At 44.5% G+C, this 11,557-nt stretch overlaps 1 protein-coding gene across 1 annotated transcript; it reads right to left on the reverse strand.

Moving 5' to 3' along the window:
- Positions 1–8,715: 8,715 nt before the first annotated feature.
- LOC121742709 (ACT domain-containing protein ACR8-like) lies at positions 8,716–11,237 on the reverse strand. Its single transcript, XM_042135943.1, has 7 exons — positions 11,093–11,237; positions 10,623–10,668; positions 10,432–10,546; positions 10,272–10,339; positions 9,636–10,190; positions 9,442–9,546; positions 8,716–9,352 (listed from the first exon to the last, which is right to left on the reverse strand). Exons 1-7 carry the CDS (start codon positions 11,152–11,154, stop codon positions 9,005–9,007), a joined length of 1,299 nt encoding a protein of 432 aa, XP_041991877.1. The 5' UTR covers positions 11,155–11,237; the 3' UTR covers positions 8,716–9,004.
- Between the last annotated feature and the right edge of the window lie 320 nt (positions 11,238–11,557).

The following is an 11,557-nucleotide window of genomic DNA, read 5'->3' on the forward strand; positions in this document are numbered from 1 at the left end:
TATAAAATTAGTAAAGTGAAAAAATTAATAAATATTAGAAAGAGAGAAAAGAAAATATAGACCGAGGAAATTCTAGTACTCCATTAATCAATATTAAATCCCAAGTTTCTGAGGAATAAAACGAACAGAATGCTAAGGAAAAGCCGTCAATAAGAATGTTGAAACAAGAATACAAAAGCTAGTTTGCCTTAGTATCAAATATCCAACATGTAATTCAACTCATTCTCTCTCTCCTAGTCCTAGAAGAGTGATGAGTCCGCGAATTTCTGATGTTTGTAAATGCTGGTAGAAGATAAAGACTACGACACAGAGAATTTACGTGGTTCGATTTACTGAAGTAAATCTACGTCCACGGGAAGAAGGGAGGGCAAGATTGTATTGCTTGATCTGGGATTACAGCTTACAACACAGACTTGCTATATGATCTTTTATCTCTAGAGTTCGTAAATCCTGATCTATCAGATCTAAGTTCTATTTATATATTGAACTGAGATCGTGGCTTGCATCACCACCCTAAGTCGTGGAGGTCATGGAGGTCATGAGATCCTGCATGGCCACTGACTAGGCAGTGGCTTACATCATCAGTAATTATGTCGTGGATGTCGTGGAGGTCATGAGAGCCTGCATGGGTCCACCACTAGATAGATCGTGTAGTGGAGGTCGTGGCTCCCAGTTCGGTATTGCCGAGCAGCTTTTGCCGATGCTGAGAGTAGAGCTTGATGCCGACCTGAGAGCAGAGTTTGATTGGTTGGCTTTTACCGAGCTGTAGGCTGGGGCCGAACTCTTTGGTTGTGCCGGACTGATACTCTTTAGTCATGCCGAACTGATACTCTTTCTTGGGCTTTAGGCTGATGGGCTTTACTGCTGTTGGGCTTGTTTAGTACGTACTCCATCACTACCCCCCCGGAAAGCGAAGTGAATTACTTCGGCATTCTGGATAAAGGTACGGGGTAAGTTGATGTTTGTCCTCGGTCTTATGAAGTGAACTCTTCTTTGACCGGACTCGTCTTAGGTCTGATGAAATAAACATCTTTGACCGGACTCGTCTTTGGTCTGATGAAATAAACATCTTTGACCGGACTCGTCTTTGGTCTGATGAAATAAACATCTTTGACCGGACTCGTCTTTGGTCTGATGAAATAAACATCTTTGACCGGACTCGTCTTTGGTCTGATGAAATAAACATCTTTGACCGGACTCGTCTTTGGTCTGATGAAATAAACATCTTTGACCGGACTCGTCTTTGGTCTGATGAAATAAACATCTTTGACCGGACTCGTCTTGTGTCCTAATTTGGCGAGTTTTATCGCTCGGATCGGACCTTCCGTTGTCCTAATTTGGGGATCGGACTTTCCCTTGTCCTAATTCGGCGAGTTTATCGCGTGGATCGGACTTTCCCTTGTCCTAATTCAGGCAAGTTTTATCGCGAGAATCGGACTTTCGTTGCAGTTCGTTTCAGACGAAGTGCTTGATTCTTAAGCCGAATTGCGGTCTTATATCCTCTTTAGAAGCTTGGACTTCACAATCGTTGGCTTATTGCAGCTCGTTTCAGACGAACTGCTTGTTTAAGCTGAATTGTGGTCTTGTATCCTCTTTAGAAGCTTTGACTCGCAATCGTTAGCTTATTGCAGCTCGTTTCAGACGAACTGCTTGTTTAAGCTGAATTGTGGTCTTGTATCCTCTTTAGAAGCTTTGACTCGCAATCGTTAGCTTATTGCAGCTCGTTTCAGACGAAGTGCTTGTTAAGCTGAATTGTGGTCTTGTATCCTCTTTAGAAGCTTTGACTCACAATCGTTAGCTTATTGCAGCTCGTTTCAGACGAACTGCTTGTTTAAGCTGAATTGTGGTCTTGTATCCTCTTTAGAAGCTTGGACTCACAATCGTTAGCTTATATATGTTCTAAAAAGGGGATCAGCCTTCGAAGAACAAGATACCTCAGCAACATTTGTAAGAGACGACACGCACATAGACAGACAAAACGCATATAGACAAAAAGACCAAGCAAACCAAAGAAAGCACATTGACCGAACAGGACTCAAGACTGACTGACCGGACTGTCTCTTACAAATGGAACTTTTTGAGGTTGGAAACGTGCCATGTTCGGGGTACCTGTTCTCCTGACATGTGAGCCAATTTGTAAGACCCTTTGCCGAGGACTTCTGACACCCGATACGGACCTTCCCATGTGGGTTCGAGCTTGCCCAGCTTTTCTGCTCGGCTTACTTCGTTGTTTCTCAAAACGAGATCTCCCACTTGAAATTGCAGCTTCTTCACCCTTTGGTTATAATACCGGGCTACTTGCTCCTTGTACTTGGCTGCTTTTATGCATGCCAATTCTCTTCTTTCTTCGGCAAGATCTAGCTCGGCTCTCAGTCCGTCGTCATTCATTTCTGCTGAGAAATTTAGAGTTCGGGGACTGGGTATGCCGATCTCCACCGGAATCACGGCTTCAGTGCCGTACACAAGACTGTACGGAGTTTCACCGTTGGAGGTTGTGGGTGTAGTTCGGTAGGACCATAGGACTTGAGGGAGATTTTCTACCCATTGTCCTTTGGCTTGTTCTAACCGAGCTTTTAACCCTTTCACCAGGATACGATTTGTTACCTCCGTTTGTCCGTTTGCTTGTGGATGAGAGACCGAAGTGAACCGCTGTTGAATATTCAGCTCTTGGCACCAATTTTTGAACGTCTTGTCGGTGAACTGAGTCCCGTTATCCGTGATGAGGATGTGGGGTATGCCAAATCGGCACACTATGTTTTTCCAGACGAAATCCAATGCCTTCGAGCTCGTTATCGTAGCTAATGGTTCAGCTTCCACCCACTTCGTAAAGTAGTCCACGGCAACGATTAGGAATTTCATTTGCCGAGGAGCTTGTGGAAGTGGTCCCACTATGTCTATGCCCCATTGCATAAAAGGCCAAGGGCTCTGCATAGTGGATAGATCGGTCTGCGGCATCCTTGGGATATTTGCATGGATTTGGCACTTCGGGCAGGTCTTGACGAGCTGCACTGCTTCTCGTACCAAGGTTGGCCAATAATATCCCCATCTTAGAACTTTTTTAGCTAAGGCTCTAGCTCCGATGTGGCTGCCGCACGATCCTTCATGAACTTCTCTGAGGATGTAGTCCGTCTCTTCTGGTCCTACGCACCGCAATAACGGCTGGAGGTAAGACTTTCTAAAGAGGACTCCTTCATGAAGTTCGTACCGAAGTGCTCGGCACGTGATCTTCCGAGCTTCTCTCTTATCCTCGGGCAATTGTCCTTGATCCAGATACTGCAAGATCGGCGTCATCCAGTTCGGCGAGCTGGATACTGAATGTACCTCGGCTTCATCAATGCTTCGATGCATTAATTCTTCCGCCTTTGAGCTCGGATCTGAGGCCAACTTACTTAAGGTATCTGCTCGGCTATTTTCCGCTCTGGGAATGCGGATTATCCGAAAATAGGAGAAACTTTGGCTGATGCTTTGCGCTTTGTCTAAATATTTCCTCATCCTCTCATCACGGGCTTCACTTGTACCCAACATGTGATTCACTATGACTTGTGAATCACAATGGATTTTGAGAGACTTGATACATAGACTCTGCGCTAGCTGGAGTCCGGCAAGGAGGGCTTCGTATTCGGCTTCGTTATTAGTGGTTGGGAATGAGAACCGAAGTGAATAGGTTACCTCGTGTCCATCGGGAGCGATAAGCAGAATACCAGCTCCACTTCCCGTTTTATTCGAAGCTCCATCTACGAATCCGCTCCAGCAGTCCGGCGGCTCTTCTTCGGATTCCAAGGGCTATGCTAGTTCGGCATTGGCAGAATTTTTCTGTTCGGCAATGACAGGGATTGCTTGATCGAACTTGGCCTCTGCAAGAAAATCTGCCAAGGCTTGTCCCTTGATGGCTTTCCGAGGTAGGTACTCGATTGAGTGTTCTCCCAGCTCTATGGCCCATTTGGCGATTCTGCCTGATGCTTCTGGCTTGGTCAAAACTTGCCGAAGAGGCAGATCGGTTAAGACGCATACCTTGTGAGCATAGAAGTATGGCCGCAATCTCCTTGCTGCATTTACTAACGCCAGAGCAATTTTTTCCAGAGGTTGATACCTTGTTTCTGGACCTCTTAATGCTCGGCTTGTAAAGTAGATGGGAAACTGCTTTAGGCCTTCTTCTCGTACAAGCACCGCGCTAATGGTTTGATCGGATGCCGCTAAGTATAAGAAAATCACTTCGGCATCTGTTGGAGCAGAGAGAATTGGAAGCTCGGCTAAATAACTTTTGAGCTCGTCAAAAGCCTTTTTCTGCTCGGCTCCCCACTCAAACTTTGGTGCCTTTTTTAACACTTTGAAGAACGGCAGTTGCTTTTCGGCTGCTTGGGAAAGGAACCTATTCAATGCGGCTAGACATCCAGTTAGTCTTTGCACATCGTGTATGGACTTCGGCATCGCCATGTTCTGAATAACCTGAACTTTTGAGGGATTTGCCTTGAGTCCGTCCTTTGAAACCCAACAACCCAGAAATTTTCCCGAATCTACCAAAAAGGTACATTTTTGGGGGTTGAGTTTGAGGTTGGCTTTTCGGAGCACGTCGAGAGTGGATTTGAGGTTGTCTTCGTACTCCGAAGTGCTTTTGCTTTTGACAACTATGTCGTCGACATACACTTCAACCTGTTTTCCGATTAGGTGCCGAAAAAGCTTATCTACCATCCTTTGATAAGTGGCTCCGGCATTCTTTAAACCGAATGGCATCTTTTTATAAGCGAAAATGCCGAAATCGGTAATGAAAGCTGTTTTCGGAGCGTCACTCTCATCCATCAACACTTGGTGATATCCTTTGTATAAATCAAGAAAACAGAAAATTTCGAAGCCGATCAAAGCTTCTACTTTTTTATCTATATTCGGAAGGGGATAGCAATCTTTAGGACAGTGCTTGTTTAGATCGGTAAAATCTATGCACATCCGCCATCCTCCTCCTTTTTTCTTGATCATCACAGGATTGGCCACCCAAGAAGGATATTTCACCTCGAATAGTACATCCGCTTTTAGTAATTGGCGGACTTCGTCACGGATGACTTGGCTTCTTTCTGCCGCAAAGAGTCTTTGCTTCTGTTTTACCGGCCGGATTGAAGGATCAATATTTAACCGATGAGTGATTACCTCGGGGGGCACTCCGGTCATGTCCAACGAAGACCATGCAAAGACATCTTTGTACTCCTTGAGGAGCTGAATGGTCTTTTCCCGGAGTAGAGGCGTTCCTGTGAAGCCGATCTTGACCGTTCTGGATGGATCATCTTCGTATAACTGAACGGTCATTGAGTTCGGCTCTGAAGTGACTTCGGTCATCTCGCTTGCCTCTGACTCCGGTTGCTGTGATTGCTATGCTTGATGGTGCCGAACTGATTGCTCAGCACTTTTAAGCGCAATCTGCAGACATTCTTTTGCTCTCTTTTGATCACCTCGGATGACCGCTATCCCACCTTTAGTGGGGATCTTGATGGTGAGGTGATAAGTAGAGCAAACGGCCCGAACTGTGTTGAGCCAGTCTCTTCCCAGGATGATGTTGTACGGGGACCGAGCTTTCACCACAAAGAACTCGATCATCGTATTGGAGCTTGTAGGCGCTTTTCCCACCGTGATCGGAAGGCTGATAATACCTTCAGGGCGGGTGTCCTCCTGGGCGAAACTTTTCAGAGGAAGTGGAGCTGGACTAAGCCGAGCTGGATCCACTTCCATTTTATCGAAACATTCTTTAAAAAGAACGCTGACTGACGCTCCTGTATCCACAAATACTCTGTGGATCAGTTTGTTTGCCACTCCGGCTTGAATGACAATAGCGTCTTGGTGAGGAGAGATGGCTGGGACGGGATCGGCATCTGAAAATGTAATCACTTCGTCTTTCTTCAGCCTTTTATGTGTCGGCTCCTCTTGATTGGAACCTCTGCGTTCTGCTTTTAGGGACGACTTAGTCTTCCCGGCAGGGAGAGCATCAATAGTCTGGATTACTCCATCATATTGCGGCTCGTCGTCGTCTTCGGGATCTTCATGCCTTTTCGGATCCTGAGGATTGCAGTTCGCACCTCTCTGCTTTTTGTTCTTTTTCGGCTGCTTGCTTTGGTATTTTTTTAACGTTCCTGTTTTCACAAGAACATCAATACCTGCAGCCAAATTTCGGCACTCCTCGGTATCGTGACCGTGGGCTTGATGGAAGGAGCAATATTGATCCTGAGGTCGCCGCGCGGCTGATTTCGTCATCCGCTTTGGTTTTTCGAACATATCGGAATGTAGTTCGAAAATTTCCGTTCTTGACTTGTTTAATGGTACGAACTGAGCGGGCGGCTTCTCAGGATTGAGACGTGGCCCCAATCTGCCTTGTACCGGTGCCCTTTGAATTCTTTCAAAAGGAGTTCGGCGAGGAAGCACCTGGCCGCTTTGATCGGGCTTCTTTTTCTCTTCTCGGGATGAGCTGTCTAAAGACCGTTTTCGACGGTCTGCCTCATCCGCACGGGAAAACTGGTCCGCAATGTCCCACATTTCTTGAGCTGTTTGCGGACCGCACTCCACGAGCTTTCTGTAGAGAGCTCCGGGCAGGATTCCATTTTGGAATGCCGAAATGACAAGTAGATCATTGAGATTATCTACTTGTAGGCATTCCTTATGGAATCTCGTCAGGAAGTCGCTGATCTTTTCGTCGTGACCTTGACGTATAGAAAGCAGCTGAGCCGAAGTAATCCGGGCTTCTGCTTTCTGAAAGAACCTCCTGTGGAAAGCATCCATTAGATCTCGGTAGGATCTAATGCTGCCTTGAGGAAGGCTGTCGAACCACCTTCTGGCGTTCCCGATGAGCAGCTCGGGGAACAGCTTGCACATATGGACCTCATTGAGACCCTGGTTCGCCATATTATATTGATAGCATCCCAAGAAGTCATGAGGATCCACTAGCCCGTCATAAGTCATTGACGGTGTCCGGTAGTTCCGCGGCAAAGGAGTTCGGGGTAATATCGTCCGAGAACGGAGTCTTTAATGCTCCGTACATGGCGAACCCGACATCTCTTCGGTACGGAGGAGATGGAGTTCTCCTGTGGTTCCGGTACTGAGGAGGAACAGGAACATGTCGGGGTTGAGGATTCTTTCTCCTGGAAGACACGTCACTACTGCGATAGCGACTCTCATGTCTGGATGAGGAGGGAGAATCCGCCGTTGTCTTCTCCGGCTGTTGGCTCTTCTGCAGGAAGGTTAAGAACTCCTCCTGCTTCTCGGCCAAGAACAGCTTGACAGCTTCATTTAAATCGGGCTGCTGGGAAGACTCGGTGTGTGGACCTTTTGAGCGGCTTGTTCCTTCTCCGTGAGAACTGGAAGTAGATTTTTCACGAGGCTGCTTTCCAGGCCTATGGGCTGCTGGATTAGCTTCCTCATGGTTATCACGGACGGAGGCACGGGTGTTATGTGATCTGGTATGCATTTTTTTGGTAGAAGAGGATCAAAAACTCGCTTTATCACAAATTTGGTTCTCTGCTTCCCACAGACGGCGCCAGTGATGGCTCCGCGAATTTCTGATGTTTGTGAATGCTAGTAGAGAATGAAAATGCAGATCACGACACAGAGATTTACGTGGTTCGATTTACTGAAGTAAATCTACATCCACGGGAAGAAGGGAGGGCAAGATTGTATTGCTTGATCTGGGATTACAGCTTACAATACAGACTTGCTATATGATCTTTTTTCTCTAGAGTTAGTAAATCCTGATCTATCAGATCTAAGTTCTATTTATATATTGAACTGAGATCGTGGCTTGCATCACCACCCTAAGTCGTGGAGGTCATGGAGGTCATGAGATCCTGCATGGCCACTGACTAGGCAGTGGCTTACATCATCAGTAATTATGTCGTGGATGTCGTGGAGGTCATGAGAGCCTGCATGGGTCCACCACTAGATAGATCGTGTAGTGGAGGTCGTGGCTCCCAGTTCGGTATTGCCGAGCAGCTTTTGCCGATGCTGAGAGTAGAGCTTGATGCCGACCTGAGAGCAGAGTTTGATTGGTTGGCTTTTACCGAGCTGTAGGCTGGGGCCGAACTCTTTGGTTGTGCCGGACTGATACTCTTTAGTCATGCCGAACTGATACTCTTTCTTGGGCTTTAGGCTGATGGGCTTTACTGCTGTTGGGCTCGTTTAGTACGTACTCCATCAAAGAACTCGACGAGACAAAAAAAATCTTTAAAATTAACGCAGTACAGACCAAGCTACAACTTTGTCTCTTCATTTTGTTTATATATTAATGAGTGGGGAAATGAAGAAGAGCTTTTCTACAAATTGGTCCCTATCCACACATCCATTTTTTGTAGCAATATATTTATCTTCCACTTATTAGACTTTTTATCTCCAAGGGAAAATATCATTCTTTTTCACCTTCTTTTTGCCTACCTATATTTACAACGAAATAATCATATTACTAAAAAAACGTATGTGAAACAAAAACTCTATATTTGATTATTTTCCGTATCATGAAATGAATTCCAGTAATAAAGATTTTTTAATGTGTGTGAATGGCTTTGCCGCTTATTTATTTCAAAATCGGTTAAAGAGCTTTAACGAAAAGTCAGAATAGACACAACTCAGTCTATCCACCAATGTTGCTTTCAAACTAGTCAATGAAGCCTAACCAAGAACCATTACAAAATTCAACATAAAATATGAGAAATGCACATGTATGGTTAAGCTGTCCATTCCATCACCAAATTTATAGACTAGAAATTAGAAAAGGTGTAATAAAATTCGAAAAAGAAAAGCTTAACTATTTACAGAAGACAATTCTTTCCTATGAGAAAGAAACCCTACTAACCACTACTACCACCCTATCTTCTCTCATTATAAAAGAAAAGGTCGTTGGGGAGGTGGGCCCCATGTCATCCACCTAGTATGTGTTTGTTGTGCAATTTCTCAAATCCAGACCAGCCAAACCAAAACCTCAAAGCATCCAAGCAAGTAAATATGCCACCAAACAAAACAAAACCGACCCTTGTCATAATCAATAACAAGATTTGATCAATCCCAAGTTGTATAGATTCCTCCTCACCATGTTACCAATTGACCAAATCATGGCCGTCGCCTCCTCCCTCTCTCCTTTGTCGTGATATATCAACGGCAGCTCCTTAACTTTCAAGCTACTCACCCCAATCTTATGCCGGACCGAGTCGATGAGCTTCTCATCCGCAGCGTTACCCATGGCATCCGTCACGTAGAACACGTTCCTGGCCGTCCCCATCGATGTCGAGATCTCTGCCCTCACGACGTTGAGCCCGTTTTCGCGGAATGTCCGCGTCACGTCAGCCAGGAGACCCTTCTTATCGACCGTGCAGAGCTCGAGCCTTACACCCTGTGAATTAAACAAGACAACATTCCCTTTCACAATTTGTTCAAAACCAACATAAAGAAATATGTAGGCTCAAAGTAGTCTTTTTTCACCTGAGATGCTCTCCTTTTGATCGCTGCCACAATGCAGAGGATAACACGCTGCTTTTCGGCCTCCGAGTTTATCGGGGTTCCGTCCATGTGTCTGATGAAGAATTCCTGATCACAAAACATAACCCACCTTGTAAAAAAAACATTGTAAACAGCTAAACAACTCAACAAAACAGAGCTATGGCACAGTATTATACCAAGGATGCTCTGTCGCCTGATGTGTCCACGGTAGCATGGAAAACGACGTACCCCATGTCCGTCAATGTGCAAACCACATCGAACAGAAGCTTGTTCCTATCCTTGCAGTGAATACTCACAACAGAGTAATCCTTCTCCAAGTAGTTCTGCACCAACACCAAGGGCACATCGCCACAAACGTTACAATCGTAGTCCCTATCCGCGAACATCATTTGGTGAAGCCGTCTCTCCATGTGAGTAACGGCCAGAGACACCGAGGTCTTAGCACTCCGGATATCATTATCCCCTCTCAACACATTCCGCAGCATCCCCTCCATTTTCTCCAGCTTCTCCGAGTCCTCCACCGAGCAGCCCGAATCATCGTCCGTCAAATAGATCAGGGACGCGATACGGCCGTTGTGCGTCCACACCTTGGCATCAACCACATTGCAACGCAGATTCGACAGCACCGCAAAAACCTCGGATAGCAGCCCGACCCGATCCGTGCCAGTTAGCTCCAAAGCAGTTAGGCCATCAATACTCTTTGATCTACCATAATGAACCGTCTCTAGTGACTGCACCAACCGTAATTAATTATAGCAAGAATTTCATAAGTGAAAGGAAAAGCAGTAATTAATACTAGTAGTAACTGTCACCTCCTCAATGCAGCCCAAAACGCTTTCATCAGTTAATTTGTTTCCGTTCAGATCGGTAACGTGAAAAACTGCAATGCGTTAAAAAGGAAATAAATTCAATGTCTGCCTAGCAAATGAAATGAAACGGCAGCAAAATGCAAATAAAGCCTTTTTCACCCACCGTCCATGAACCACCGGCCGTCGGAGCAAATGTAAGCCTTCTTAATCGATAGATTCAAATCCGTCAAAACCTGAATAGCTTCCAGAAGAATCCCGTGCTTTCTAGCACTATCGATCTGTGAGAATTAAAAAAATTTAATGAAATTGAAATTACTAGAAATTGAGAATTCGATCCGGGAAGGGATCCATTACCGTGAGGCGAGTCGAGTTGGAGCAGCCCGCATTGTCGATCATGACCCTGGAAGAAGTCGACGGTGAACAAGTCAGTTTAGGGGCATTATTGGAAATTCACAAGCGATTTCTCAGCTCTGTATATAATTTGACGGAGTAACTTGAAAGGAAAGAAATCGGAGGATAATTAAGTTAATTGAATTTTCATTTAGGGCTAATAATTGCGTGAATTCGTCCACTAATTCACAGATCCACGCACAAAATTAGCAGGAAAAGTGAAATGAATTCGGCGGAGATACTTCCGTATCAGAGCTTTCTCGAAATTTACTTTATTGTTTCATTCCGAAGAAACAAATAGAACAGAGAAATTAACAGCTTCATGAAGAACATTTCTCCCAAATTTTGTGTTTCTATCACCAAATTATTTGAGTATGGAATTGTAAAAATTGCAGAAATGAGAAAATTTCACAGAGGAATGAAGGAGAACTGACCTCGGCGTAGACATTCGAATGAGAAGCTTTTCATATTCATCTAAATACGTCGGCCACTCCATATTTTCACCACCAGAAAAGCGACTGTAGCAGTGGGAAAATCAGGCTTGATGTTTCTCTCTCTAAAACATTGACACAAGACACTGCATGCCTTTTACTTTGGTCTTCCCCCAATTGAGGGAGAAGCAAATTTATACATCGTTTTTTTTTGTAATTTTATTAATGCAGCCACTTATGTTATTTTATTTAATTCAATTAAAGACAATATATAAAAAGATAATGATTTATTGACAAAATATTTCTATGCCGTAATAAATTTTTGTTCAAATTATATTTTAAAACTTAACTAATATACTTATTTTGGATAAAGATAAATCAAATATAATTGACTATCCTATCCAAAAAGTTCAAACATGAATTCATACTGCACGATATAATACTCCATGTGATAATTATTTATAAATT

The sequence above is a fragment of the Salvia splendens genome, chromosome 7 (genome assembly GCF_004379255.2).
Source record: "Salvia splendens isolate huo1 chromosome 7, SspV2, whole genome shotgun sequence".
In the NCBI taxonomy this organism is placed as follows: Eukaryota; Viridiplantae; Streptophyta; class Magnoliopsida; order Lamiales; family Lamiaceae; genus Salvia; species Salvia splendens.

Bases quoted from the DNA above. Each gene is read 5' to 3' on its own strand.
- LOC121742709 (XM_042135943.1), bottom strand. From the start codon at position 11,154: ATGGAGTGGCCGACGTATTTAGATGAATATGAAAAGCTTCTCATTCGA. The intron at 10,669-11,092 runs GTCAGTTCTCCT...GACTTCTTCCAG, and splicing joins ATTCGAATGTCTACGCCGAG to GGTCATGATCGACAATGCGG. The intron at 10,547-10,622 runs GTAATGGATCCC...TAATTCTCACAG, and splicing joins CCAACTCGACTCGCCTCACG to ATCGATAGTGCTAGAAAGCA.